Raw genomic sequence first — 13,636 nt, forward strand, 5'->3', positions numbered from 1 at the left:
AAAAGCTGTTTTCATTGAAGTGTACAGAGCTAATATGTGTTTTAGTGATTAGGTGCAAAAGTACAACTAAGGATAAAAAGCTACGGTGGAAATAATTATAGCTCAAATTGCATCTGAATTTCCTTTAATCTTTATCATAATGTACCAAGGTGATTCATGAATTATTACAAACTAAATCAATGAGATTAACAGGCAAGCAACCATTTCAGAGTTTACTTTGTCCTATCATATTGTCATTTTCTGTGCCATTCTACAACTTAAAGGCAATCTGTTACAAAATATAAGTAGAACTTGTTGGGGGGAAAACCCAACAAGTCAAGAATATTCTGCAGGGATATAAACAGAATTAATGTTTACTGTTGATCACCTTGCATCGGATCTGGAAGAAGCTAGAGATTTAATAATATATAAGTAAGTGCAAAGCCAGGGAAGAAGTGGAACATGTGGGGACATCTGCAAGGAAAATATAAGAACAAAAGAAATAAAAGTAGGAGTAGACATTTGGCTCCTCACGTTCGCCCTGTCAGTCAGTAAGATTATGGCTAATCTGTGCAGGCGTCAACTTCTGTTTCATATCATCTCCTTGTAGCTCTCAATTCCCAATAGTTCTAAAATCTATCTATCCTCTCTTTCAACATTTCAATAATCAAACCTCTACAACTCTCTGGTACAGAATTCCAGCCATTCACTATCTTCTGAGAAAATAAATCACTTCACATCACAGTTTTAAATAAATATTCTCTTTCCATGTAACAATGTTCCCAAGTTTGAGATTCTCCCTCTCGTGGAAGCATCTTTTCGATATCTACCCTGTCATGATCCTCGGAATTTTGAGCACTTCAATAAAATTATCCCTTCTGTTTGTAAACCCTAACCTGTTCAGCCATTTCTATTAAGTCAATCCTTTCATCCTAGGAATCAGCCAATGAATCTTTTTTGAGCTGCCTCCAGTACTAGTATATCCTTTCTGAAATATAAGGACCAAGACAGAACTCCAGGGTATGGCCTCACCAACACCGTCTACATTTGTAATAAGACTTCCTTATTTTTAAGCTCCAACTCCCTGGTAATGAAGGCCAAAATTCTCTTTGCCTTCTTAATTACTTGCCGCGAGCTTACTTTTTATGTTTTGTTTACAAGATCACTTTTTGCTGCAATTTTTTGAAGTTTTTCTCCATTTAAATAATAGTCTACCTTTTGGTTCTTCTTGGCAAAGTATATGATCTCCAATTTCCTATATTAAACTCAATCTGCCAAGTGTTTTGCCCACTCAGTCAACTTATTGCTATCCCCTTGCAAATATTTATGTCCTTATCACAGCATGACCTCCCAACTACTTCTGTATCATCAGTAAGTCTGGTTACATTCAACATTAGCCCCCCACCAAAAGTTATTAATACAGATCGTTAAGAATTGAAGCCCTAGGACCTATCCACATAGCACTCCAATAGTTACATACTTCCAACCTGAAAATGTCCTGTTAATTCCAAATGCCCGTCTTCTATGTGTAAACCAATCCTCAATCCATACTAATGCATTATTCACAGTACAGTGAACTCCTATATTGTGCAACAACATTTTCTAGGGCACCTTCTGTGGAAATCTAAATACACTACATCTACCAGTTCATTTTTATCAACTTTGCTTGCTCTCAATGAACTCTAGCAATTTTGCCAAGCAGATTTCCCTTTGACAAAACCATGTTGAACTTGCTTGATTGCATTAAGCTTTTCTAAATGTCCTGCTAATAATGGACTCCAGCATTTCTCTTAATAATGGACTCTGACACTTTCCCAATGACAGATGTTAGGCTAACTAGCATGCACTTTCCTGCTTTCTATCTCCCTTCCTCCTTGAACAGGAACATGATATTCATGGTTCCCGTCTCTCAGGGTGTGTTTTAGAATATTTTGGCCAATACCTCCATTATCTCTGTAATCATTTATTTTAAAACCTTGGATCAGGTCTTGGTGATTTGTCTGCCTTTGGTTTCATTAGTTTGTCAATAACATTTTCACTTATGATAGACACTGTGACAAGATTTTTTTATCCCATTAGCATTTTGGTTATCTATTATATTTTGGGGGTGTTTATGAAGACTGACGCAAAATGTTGCTTTTAAGTGCCAAAACCCTATTCCCTGTTATTAATTCCCCAGTTGCATCCTCTGGGGTCCCAAACTCCTTTAGCTACTATTTTTCTTTTTGTAGAAAAAGCTCTAGCCATTCATTTTCTTGTCAGTTTACTGTCATCATCAAATTCATCCTCTTTTAATAGCTTTTTAGTCATACGCTGTTGGTTCCTAAAACTTCCTGATCTTCTGGTCTTTGTTGTTTTGTATACATTAGTTTATGATTGGATATTCTCCTTGACTATTGTTGTTAACCATTGTTGGTTCATGGTTCTCAAGTCCTTCTTTTTGACTGGAATAAAGTTTTGCTCAGCATTGTGAAATATCTGCTTAAACGTCTGCCTCTGCTCATCCACTGACCTTCCCTTACGTCTATTTCCGAGTTGCTTTAGCAACTCTTTTTTTCACATCACCATAATGTTTTTTTTCAAGTTGATGATACTGGTTGGACACCTGAGTTGCTTATCTGCACACTGAATTTGAAATTCCAGCATTTTGTGACTGCCACCACCACCCCCAAGACTCCAGAAGTCTAAGATCTCATTCATCTAATTTCATCATACACTATAGGTATAAAACAACCTGTTCTCGAATAGGTCCTCCAACATATTGCTCAAAGAAACAATTCCTGACGCAGTCTACAAATTTGTCTTCCATGTTACTTTTGCCAATCTGATTTGTCCAGTCAACAGAGATTAAAATCACCCTTGACAATTGAAGTGCCATCAACTTATCTGTTTTGTTATTAATGTTGCCTGCATTTAGCTAAAGATTCTTAAGATTTTACTTTATACCATTCCCGTAGAGGGGAAAGGAATGTGTTTAATGATGTCACCACCCGTTTGTACAAAACAAGATCCAACAAAATAAATTATCTGGACATCATATCATTGCTGTGTGTGGGACCTTGTTTTGTGCAAACTGGTTTTCATATATTAAGCAGTGGTTATACTTCAAAAGTGGCTTATATGCTATAAAGTGCTTTGAGATGACCTGAGGTCATTCAAGCATTTTAGTTACTGAATGAATGCAAGATCAGAATTTCTTTAAGAGTTCTGTTTTATTTCCTTGCACCTCCAGAGAAAAAGCAAATCTTGCTTTGACAGTGGAAAATGAGAAGAAAGACGTTTTAGCTCATGCTGTTTTCTTGGATTATCCAAATATTGAGGCTGTTGAGAAAGACAACTGGGAACCATGGCTACATACATATGGTCCTAGTTCAAAATGTACAGTAAGTTGAAATCTGAAAATAATAATAATTCTGAATGTGGGATTCAATATGTACTGCAATGACAAAATATTTTCACAACCACAGTAAATATGTTTTGTGTTAATGAATTCACTGTTGTGGACTTTGCAGTGAGCAGTTAAGGAAATTGCTCACATTAAACACAAAGCTCATAAAGATCTAGCCATTACTGCAGTGTGATTTTCTACTCTCCTAATAGTAAATTTGGTACCAGTACATTTGGTGGCAGCAACAGTGTTGTCCCAAGAATTTAAGAGTTGTTGATAAAAATTAAATGTTATTTCACTTAATTTGGAACCCCACTCTTATACCTGTTTCCCAGACTTTTACCTCTGGCTATCTCCCCCAAACAATTCTCGGCCACGCCCCAACTGAATTATTTTCCTCTACTACTTCTTTCCCTAAGTATTTTCATTCTTTCCACAGCTGAGTTATGTTTGCATATTACATATATTTATCATCCTTATCTACTCCCCTCTGTACACTGCCCAGCCCAGCATCAAGTATTTCCAAGATTAGTCTTTTTTAATATAATAAAAATGCAGAATATTTTAAATCTAAAGATGTCTGTTAAGAAGAAAACCTATGCAAAGTTCAAAATCTTTTTAATTTCCTGAAATTTCTAATCCTCTTTTGTCTCTCTGTCCCTATTCTTGAATTCACATGCTTTCTCAATTCCTTCCTTTTTATCTTGGATTTGCTTTTGACTTACTTACTCCTGCCTTATACTTCCTTCTTTTCCTTCTTTCTTGCCCCTTCCTGCCATATTTCCTGCCTCTGCTTTCTTTCTGCCTTCCTCCTATTTCTCCAAAATGCAGTTTCCCCAACATCACTTTCTTTCTGCTTTCTCTCCCATTCTACCTCTGCCCCTCATTTCTTTTCTTTTAAATTAAATACCCTGCATAACTCTCCTCTGCTTTCCCTTCACCTTTATTTATCTTGCCACTCCTTTCTGTTCATCTTTACTCTCTTTCATCTTCCCAATCTATTTCCCCATTTCCTTGTCCAATGCCTTCTATTTTGCAATGATATAACAATTACCATTTATTGGGAAATCTATAAATTTCACTTTAACATGTGACTAGACATTGTGAATTGTGAGTTACAATGATACGAATGTTACTTGCAATATGCTTTGTGTAGATTGGCAAACCCTTATTGTGTCAAGAGTGTGCGTTCTCTGGTTTCTGGCATCTCTTAAGTATTACATCTATAGACTGTGGATAAATGTGATAAAATATCACTGACTTTCTTTAATTTTTTTATGGATATTTCATTGGGTGAGTTATGTTCACATACAGCATATTTTTTTAAATCTTGACAGCCTTTGAACACCCTTTTTTTACATTTGCTTGTGACAAAATCAAGAGTCGCAGGTGGTTGTGCTAGAGAGATTGTCAGGTAGGTTGTGTGTCAGGTAGGTTCTTAACTGTGGGTAAATTATTCATTCCACTATGGATACACTCAGGCACTGTGCAAGAAAATCTTTGCAAAGCTGTAGAATCATCAGTTACTTGCAAAGGTGTTGATCAAATCTACCTCGGACACATGTTGTCATGCTAGGGACTCAGGGAGAATATTACAAAAATAACTTTGAGACGAAGGGCAAGTGGACAAATGATCTGTGCAATGTCATTTTATCCTTTCTAAGAATTGTTAAATATCATTGCTTACTGTTAAATATCTTAGAAAGGATAAAATGACATTGCACAGTGTTTGAACAGCCAGACCCCCAAACTATTTTAAGGAGGTAGCCTAGACCCAAATGTTTTCCTATTTTAAAGGCTATTGTAAGGTGCCATTTTCCAGATGCAATGCGACTGGTCAAACTACTTGATGTTAAGCAAAACACCATTTATTCAAATATTATAGTTAAGGTGCAACAAAAAAGAGCAACTTAGAATAACGTAATTCTATTGGAAAATTTAACAGAATAGATACAGTAGTATTACTAATTAACTGTTGCAATATAGTAATATCCCACAAACACATTATTTGGGCAAAAAGGCAAATCCAGAAATCAGATTTTTTCAAAAGTAACATCTACAGTAGGAAGAGAAACCCAGACTTCTAGCTGTAACTAAGAGAAGGGGAAAAAGATAGCTTTTACTTCTTCAAAACTCCAGCAGCTTCTACTGAACCCAAAAGCTAAAAAAACCTAGAAATCCTGGTCAGTGAGAGCTGCCAAACCCATCCAAACTGCTTCTATTGTTCGAACATTTTAAAAAACCCTGTGGCCTCATAAGCTGCTTACGTTACCAAAAACAGTTCATCACCTCTCATTCAATCTCTCTCTTCAAAGAAACCAGGACAAGATACACATCTTAAAGCCACAGCATTGTAACACCACATTCCCTTAAAAGAAATGAACATTCAATATACAAAGGTGGCTTCATTTTTAAAGACCTTAATCTTATGCTATTAGTACACTACAATACATATACATTACATTGACTCTATGCATGCAAATATTCACTACTACAAGCTATTTCAGTCTGTTTATTCCTGCCACCAAATGATTCCGTCTTCCTCCATCAAAGTTGTGACAACGCATCAGTAATTATCCACGTGTCCTGCCACGTGTATAATTTTCAAATTGAATAACTGCAAGAATAGGTCCATTTAACCAGTCTGGAACTTTTTCTTTAAACTGCTTCAAGAGTTTTCAGGCGTAATGATCAATATATACAATTGTCTCAGGCACAGTTACTGATAATACAAATGTTGAAACATTGTAGCGCCAACACCAAATGCTGTAATGCTGAAGGCCCCCTTCTCAATCATGGAATATTTTCCTTGATGATTATTTAGTTTTCTGAAAATACCCAATAGGTCTTTCTATCTTCTCATCATCTTCTTGCAAGAGTATAGCACCAACACCCACATCACATGGTAAATAGCCATCTTGAATGACTTTACATAATTAGGTGTGACTAACACTAGGACAGTGGTTAACACAGCATTCAGCCTGTCAAATGCCTTCTGACAATTCTCTGTCCACTGAAATTTTCTGTACTTCTTCAGTAAATCAGTCAGTGGAGCACACTTCTAAAATTCAGTACTAACCTCCAATAAAAAACATCAATCCGAGAAATCATAGATAGCACCTTCTTCATTGATGGTTAAGGAAACTTCTCAGTATTATTTGTCTTCACGTCCTGTGGGGCCATCTGCCAATATCCAGTAAAATGGCCCAGAAATGTGACTTGGGGTTTTGCCAACTTACTCTTAGCCAGATTGATCACCAAGTCTGCTTCCCAAAGTCTATGGAACAATTCTGAGAGATGCTGCAAATGTTCTTTCCACGTGTGACTAAAAATCACCATATTGTTGAAGTGTACCACACAATTGGATAAACCAGAAATGACTTTATTAGTTAGGCTTTGAAATGATTTAGATTTAGATTACCTACAGTGTGGAAACAGGCCCTTCGGCCCAACCAGTCCACACTGATTCTCCGAAGAGTAGTCCACTCAGAACTATTTCCCTCCTAACGCTAACACTGAGCCACCGTGTCGCCCCAAATGTGGCTGGTGCATTTTTCATGCCAAATGGCATGACTTTAAATTGGTATAGTCCATTCGGTGTCTAGGAAGCCAAAATTATCTTTGCTCTTTTGGATAAAGATACCCGCCAGTATCATCTGAACAAGTCCAACTTATAATTATAGGTTGCTTGTCCTACCTTCTCAATACAGTCTTCCAAACATGCAATAGAATATGAATCAGACATTTTAACTGCATTGACTTTATAATAGTCCACACATAATTGTTGGGTACCATCTGGAATTAGCACTATTACTATGGGTGAGCTCCAGTCACAGCAACTCACTTCTATTATGTTGTCTTTGAGCATGTGTTCAATCTCTTTTTGAACCTGTGTCAAGTTTAGAGGGTTAAGAGTATAAGGATGTTGTTTAACTGGAACAGCACTTCCTATATCTACACCTTGCATGATTAGTTTAGTACTTCTCAACTTATTCCCATATATCTCCCCATGAGATTGTAGTGACCTTTCAGGTCATTTAAATTTTCCTCTGGAAGCTAACTCAGTAATTTATCCCAATTTTTGACAACTTCCTCATTGTCCAATATAATTTGGGGGAATGTCCAATTCAGAATCATCTGAATTTGTTTCTTCACTCTGTAACCAGTAACACATTCTTCTTTAGCTTTCCTTCGTTATCAAACTCTTTTCAGCAATTCACACGATGCATTCTGTGAGATTTCTTTCTATCTGGCACTTTTATCAAATAATTCACCTCACTCAAATTCGATTTGATTAGGCCCACTAAACCTTACTTTTAACGGTTCATCTACCACTGGAAGTAACACTGACACTTTATCCTCACTAGCAAAATTGCAAATTTTTGATTTCTAGTCTACTTCCTGTTTCATCACATGCTGTGCTACTTTTAAATGCTATCTAGCCAACTCACCCGCTCTATTTAATCTTTCCCTAAAATTTGACACATTGTCCAAATATGTGACTCTAAACTCTGACTCACCAATTTCTCCTTAATTAGTTTCAGTGGTCCTCTTACCTCATGCCAAAAACTAATTCAAATGGCCTGAATTTAGTAGATTCATTAGTTGCATTCCTCATTGCAAATAGGGTAAATAAAATTCCTTTATCCCAAACCTCTGGATAGTCTTGACTATATGCCCTCAACATGGTCTTTAAATGTCACTGGTCTAGTGCTCCATGTGATTCTGCTGTGGATTTGAGTTGTTTTATCCTTAAGCTTTCCATAACTATCTTAAATAATTTTGATGTAAAATTTGACCCTTGATCTGATTGTATTGCTGTGGGTAGTCCATATCCATTAAAAACATTGAGTAACTCTTCTACAGTCCTATTAGTTGTGATATTGCGAAATGGAATAGCCTCTTGAAATCTCATGAACAAATACAGATTCCCACTTTTCGTTTTAAGTAGGAGTTCTGCGCGGTCAATGAAGACCCTTCTAAAAGGTTCCTCAAATGCAGGAATGGATGCTAGTTTTATCATTGCCTGAGGTTTTCCAATTACCTGTCACACATGGCATGTCCGTCAAAATTTAACCAAATCCTTATGCTGTCCAGACCAGTAAAAATGCTTTTGTATTTTGGCTTGAGTTTTCCTTACTCCAAATGATCTCCTCCTGGTAATTCATTTGCTTTTCGCAACACCTTCTTTCTACAACCTCCAACTCACCGATAATACAACTTTATGAACTTCTGCCCGTTTATCATCCGTCTGAATATGTAATGGTCTCAATTTCCTCATCAAAACATCATTTTTAAGATAGTAACAGTCTGGAGTACCTCAGATTCTTCTTCTGTGTATGCTTTTTGATACCTCTGCTTCAGTTTTTCATCATCCTGTTGTAATTCAATTAACTTCTCCGCACTAAAAATATCCACTTTGTCCTTCCACCTGTTCTTGTTTTTTCTTAACCTCGTCAAACATAGTCTCTGACAACTGAACTTAAATTTCCTTATCTTTATTCTTTGATTTCTCCTCTTTGTGACCTTGTTACCCTCAGTCGGGAAACATCCTAGGATACACTTTCTGTAATACCCCAAGTGATTTTCCACTGGCTTTTCAACCACAGTAGGCATCACTCCCACTTGTGATCCAGCTATATCGTTGCCAAGGATATATTGTATTTCTGGAGCCGAGAGTTTCTCTCGTCCTCCTACCACCACTTTTCCACCAGACTGTCCAACTTCACTTTATATAATGGAGCACTTCGCATCTCACCATGAATTCCACATATTACCACTTTTTCTGGCAATACTCCCGAATTATATATCTCCTGATCTCTCACCATCAAAGATTGACATGGTCCCAAATCTCTTAAAATTTTAATTTCTTTACCTGCTCCTCCTAGCATATACAAGTAAACCTGCCTGCGCAAGTAAATTATCTAAGGAGATCTGACACTTCCTTCTCAACCAACCCAGATCAGGTTGTACATTCTGTTGCAGCTTTGTAGCTCCACTGTGCTTTCCTTTACCACTTCAACAAAGCCCACTAGCTTATCCTATTTTCCCACATCTATCTTCCCATTGCTTTTTGTAAACCACCAATAGTGCAACTTCATATGTCCTACATTATTGCAGTGAAAACACCTGAGCTTTTTTACTTCTCTTTCTCCCTCATGGGTTTTTGTTTTTACCCTGTGATATGTTATCTTCAATGAGATCTCCTTTTCCCATCACTTGAGAAATTCTCTTTTCCCCAACTTCTATGCCTCACAGATCAAAGTTGATATCAGAAGCCAAAATTTGATTTGTGAACCAACTTATAATCATTGACCATTTCCACTGCTAATCTTGCAGTTTTAACTCCTATCTGCTCTTCCACATGAGTTCTCACCACTTCACGATCTGAATTTTTGAACTCCTCCAACATAATCATCTCTCCAAGAGCATCATATGTTTGATCTATTTTCAATGCCCTTATCCACCTATAAAAATTACTTTGTTTGATTCTTTCAAACTCAATGTAAGTTTGACCAGGGTCACACCTTAGATTCCTGAAACATTGTCTATCGGCTTCTGATACTAAGTCATATGCGCTGAAGATGGCTTTCTTTACCTCCTCATACCCTCCAGAAATCTCTTCTGATAGTGATGCAAATACCTCCCTAGCTCTACCTACCAACTTTGTTTTGGTCAATAATATGCACATGGTCACCGGCCATTTCATTTGTTTAGCCACTTTCTCAAATGAAATGATAAAGACTTCTACATCCTTTTCATTGAACTTAGATAATATTTGGACATATTTAAACAGATCCCCACCAGGCATTTGGCTACAATGTGACTGGTGTCCATCACTGTCCTCATCACTAAACCTGCCTTCAAACTTTATCTCTGCCCTTCTAATTATACTTTGCTCTCTAATTACGAACTTTTGAAGGTCAAACTCTTTCTCTTTCTGCTTTACTTCTGCTAGAGCTATTCCTCCCTTCCTTTATCTTCTATCTTTCCTTTTCTTTTGCCTCTAATTCAAACTGCTTTGTTTGCAATAGAATTTTAGCCATTTCCAAAGATTCTGATGGCACTTCTGGCAATTGTAAATGTTGAACTATTGCTGTAATTACCTCCCCTATTCACACAACAAAGGCACCCCAACTCCAGTTGGTCTGCCAATTCCAAAAGCTTTTCCTTGCTCACTTTCTGTAAAACTCGTGCAGTGACTTCTTCCACCCCAGAAAACTCTTAGTTACTGAAAGGGCCATTATTACACAAGGTACACCCTGTTTAAGCCAACCGAATTCAATACCCAAGACAAAAGACACTAACGTTTACCACTCACTGCCCCTGTGTCCAATAATCCTAAACCCAACTTTAATTAGGAATTTTGGACGAGCTCCCAATTTGTTACGGACCAGACCAGACTCCCTTAAAATATTTTAAGAAGGTGGCCTAGACTCTTAACTTTTTCTTATTTTAAAGGCAAATGTTAAGTGCCGTGTTCCTCTTAAAGCCACATCATCATCACACATATTGTTTAAAAGAGAAATGTTTATCTCGAGAAGTGTCTATTGTTTAAATTATTGTCATATTTTGTTCCATCTTTGCACCATATTCAATAATACCTGGAATTCCTTACATCATAGAGACCTTCATTTCTGGTCAATTTTTCCTTCAGAGGTTGTACGGGTGAAAATAACAACATGTGAAATAAACTGCAATTCTAGTTACTCTAGTTTAATTATTTTGGCAAAATTCAACCAGGCTGAGAATTGCTGCGGAAATGTCTAAGTTGCAGAAAACTGCATTTTAGAAAACCTTGCAACAGGCTTGGTGCCTTGAGTTCAGCTGCCATTTAGGCTGAAGTTACAATCTGCTTGGAATGAATGTAACCAATTCCAGACATAGTTGAGTCTCCAGAAAAGAGGGAAAAAGACTTGAAACGTGGATTACTGATAGAAAGTGGGGAATGTACTTTGTGCAAAACAGTACTTTACTCTTGATTTAGTTAGCAGAAAAGTACACTAATTTCCATTTTGTCATTTGAATTAATTGGTATCTTATGTACTATACTGGTTTTTATGTGTCTGTGATATACCAATTTTAGTTTCATTAACACTTCTTCACACTTAAATAAAAGATCCATTTGTAATTTTGCGAATGTTCATCATTTCTTCAGGTTATGTATTGAGGTTTTTGGTGGATGATTGAGATAAGGCCTGTAGAAATGATAGCACTAATATGTACCATATTACATGGTGTTAATGACATGTATTGATTCTTATTCTTGAGCTTCATTAACCAATGTCAGAATGTGCAATTAAAAATATTAATTTATTTCCAATACTTGTGTAGGACTGTCTTTAATGACATCCGAGAACTTCACTACATAATCCTTGCTGTGCCAAAGAAAGTCGCCTTAGGTAAAAGATTATTTTAGAAATTGTCACAGAATTTATTCTTTGTTTTCAGGTACTGTCTGTTTTGAAAATTATTTACTTGTATAAATTTAACAATCATCTGTCTTATTTGATACTAGATCCTGCTGTGTCTGTCTTGTTTGCACCTATGCCGCAATTTAAGAAGGTGGATGGTGTGCATTATTCGGCTTTCATCTGTTATAGAAAGGACTATGTTCCAGTACTACATATTCGAAAGGCCAGGTAATGGATCTTCTGATGGATACCTTCTTTCTAGGAATTGCCTTCTCCCAATGACTTGCTAAAAGATATTAAGATTTAAATTTACTCACATTCTGAACCAACAGCAAGATATGGGAAATAACAAGCTAATATTTTATGATATGTTTCACATTTTCAAACTATCACAATGTGAGGAACCTTCAGTAAATCTTTTGTGATGCATACTATTGGGTAGGCACTAAACAATCTATTTTTGCTCAGCAAAATCTACATAACTAATCATTCTGTTATGCCGGTGTTGTAGAGTGATAAATTCTGGCTAGAATCTTGGGTGAACTCGGTGGAAGTGGGTACTGCAGACACAAGAGATTAGAGTCAAGATTAGAGTGGTGCTGGAAAAGCACAGCAGGTCAGGCAGCATCCGAGGAGCAGAAAAATCAACGTTTCATCATCAGGGCTTCTGCCTGAAACGTCGTTTTTCCTGCTCCTCAGATGCTGCCTGATCTGCTGTGCTTTTCCAGCACCACTCTAATCTTGGGTGAAATCCCCTGCCTTTCAAATAATTCCATGGGATATTTTATTTCCAGGTGAGCAAGAAAATTAGGCCTCAGTGTAATTAATCCTCCATAAAACAACACGTCTGGCGATGTAGCACACACTTTGTACTGGACAGTAGTGTTAGCCTAGATTATGGGTGGAGTTAAATGTCGATGAAGAGGGTCTCTCTACCTAGTTGGACAACCGGCAGAATCCCTACATTGCCTGAATTGGGTAAGATTGCCCGATCTTAGTGACTATTGGATGGCCTTCTTCAGAACTTAGAAACCATAGAGCAAAAACCCTACCATTCTCCTCCTCCATAATACAATAAGCTTCAATCTGCAATTTGAGAGGGAGAGGGTACAATCAGAAATGACAATATTTCTGTTGAAGTTCATTCCAACAAGGAAGAAAGATCCTAAGAGGAGGCATGGGTGGCCGTGGTTGATAAGGGAAGTTAAGAAAAATATAAAGTTAAAAGAGAAAAAGTATAACATAGCAAAGATAAGTGGGAAAACGGAGGACTGGGAAGCTTTTTAAAGAACAACAGAGGATTACTAAGAACGAAATACGCAGAGGAAAAATAAGGTACGAAGGTAAACTGGCCAAAAATATAAAGGAGGATAGTAAAAGCTTTTTTAGGTATGTGCAAGGCAAAAAACTGGACCCTTGAAGATAGAAACAGGGGAATATATTACAGGGAACAAAGAAATGGCAGAAGAATTGAATTGGTACTTCAGATCTGTGTTCACTGGGGAAGGCACAAGCAATCTCCCTGAGGTAACAGTGGCTGAAGGACCTGAACTTAAGGGAATTTATATTTGCCAGGAATTGGTGTTGGAGAGACTGTTAGGTCTGAAGGTTGATAAGTCCCCGGGGCCTGATGGTCTACATCCCAGGGTACTGAAGGAGGTGGCTCGAGAAATCGTGGATGCATTTTCCAGAGTTCAATAGATTCGGGATCAGTTCCTGCGGATTGGAGGGTGGCAAATGTTGTACCACCTTTTAAGAAAGGTGGGAGAGAGAAAGCAGGAAATTATAGACCAGTTAGTCTAACTTCAGTGGTGGGAAAGATGCTGGAGTCTATTATAAAGGATGAAATTACAAC

At 37.2% G+C, this 13,636-nt stretch overlaps 1 protein-coding gene across 1 annotated transcript in view; it reads left to right on the top strand.

Annotated features, from left to right (window-relative positions):
* The window catches only part of cfap61 (cilia and flagella associated protein 61), a 236,943-nt gene that overhangs the window by 2,767 nt on the left and 220,540 nt on the right, over positions 1 to 13,636 (top strand). The window contains exons 3-6 of the mRNA XM_043696862.1: positions 3,212 to 3,362; positions 4,705 to 4,781; positions 11,702 to 11,769; positions 11,886 to 12,009. Of these exons, the coding sequence (XP_043552797.1) occupies positions 3,212 to 3,362; positions 4,705 to 4,781; positions 11,702 to 11,769; positions 11,886 to 12,009 (420 nt within the window). The remainder of the gene's footprint in view (positions 1 to 3,211; positions 3,363 to 4,704; positions 4,782 to 11,701; positions 11,770 to 11,885; positions 12,010 to 13,636) is intronic.

The sequence above is a fragment of the Chiloscyllium plagiosum genome, chromosome 9 (assembly GCF_004010195.1).
Source record: "Chiloscyllium plagiosum isolate BGI_BamShark_2017 chromosome 9, ASM401019v2, whole genome shotgun sequence".
Taxonomy (NCBI): Eukaryota; Metazoa; Chordata; class Chondrichthyes; order Orectolobiformes; family Hemiscylliidae; genus Chiloscyllium; species Chiloscyllium plagiosum.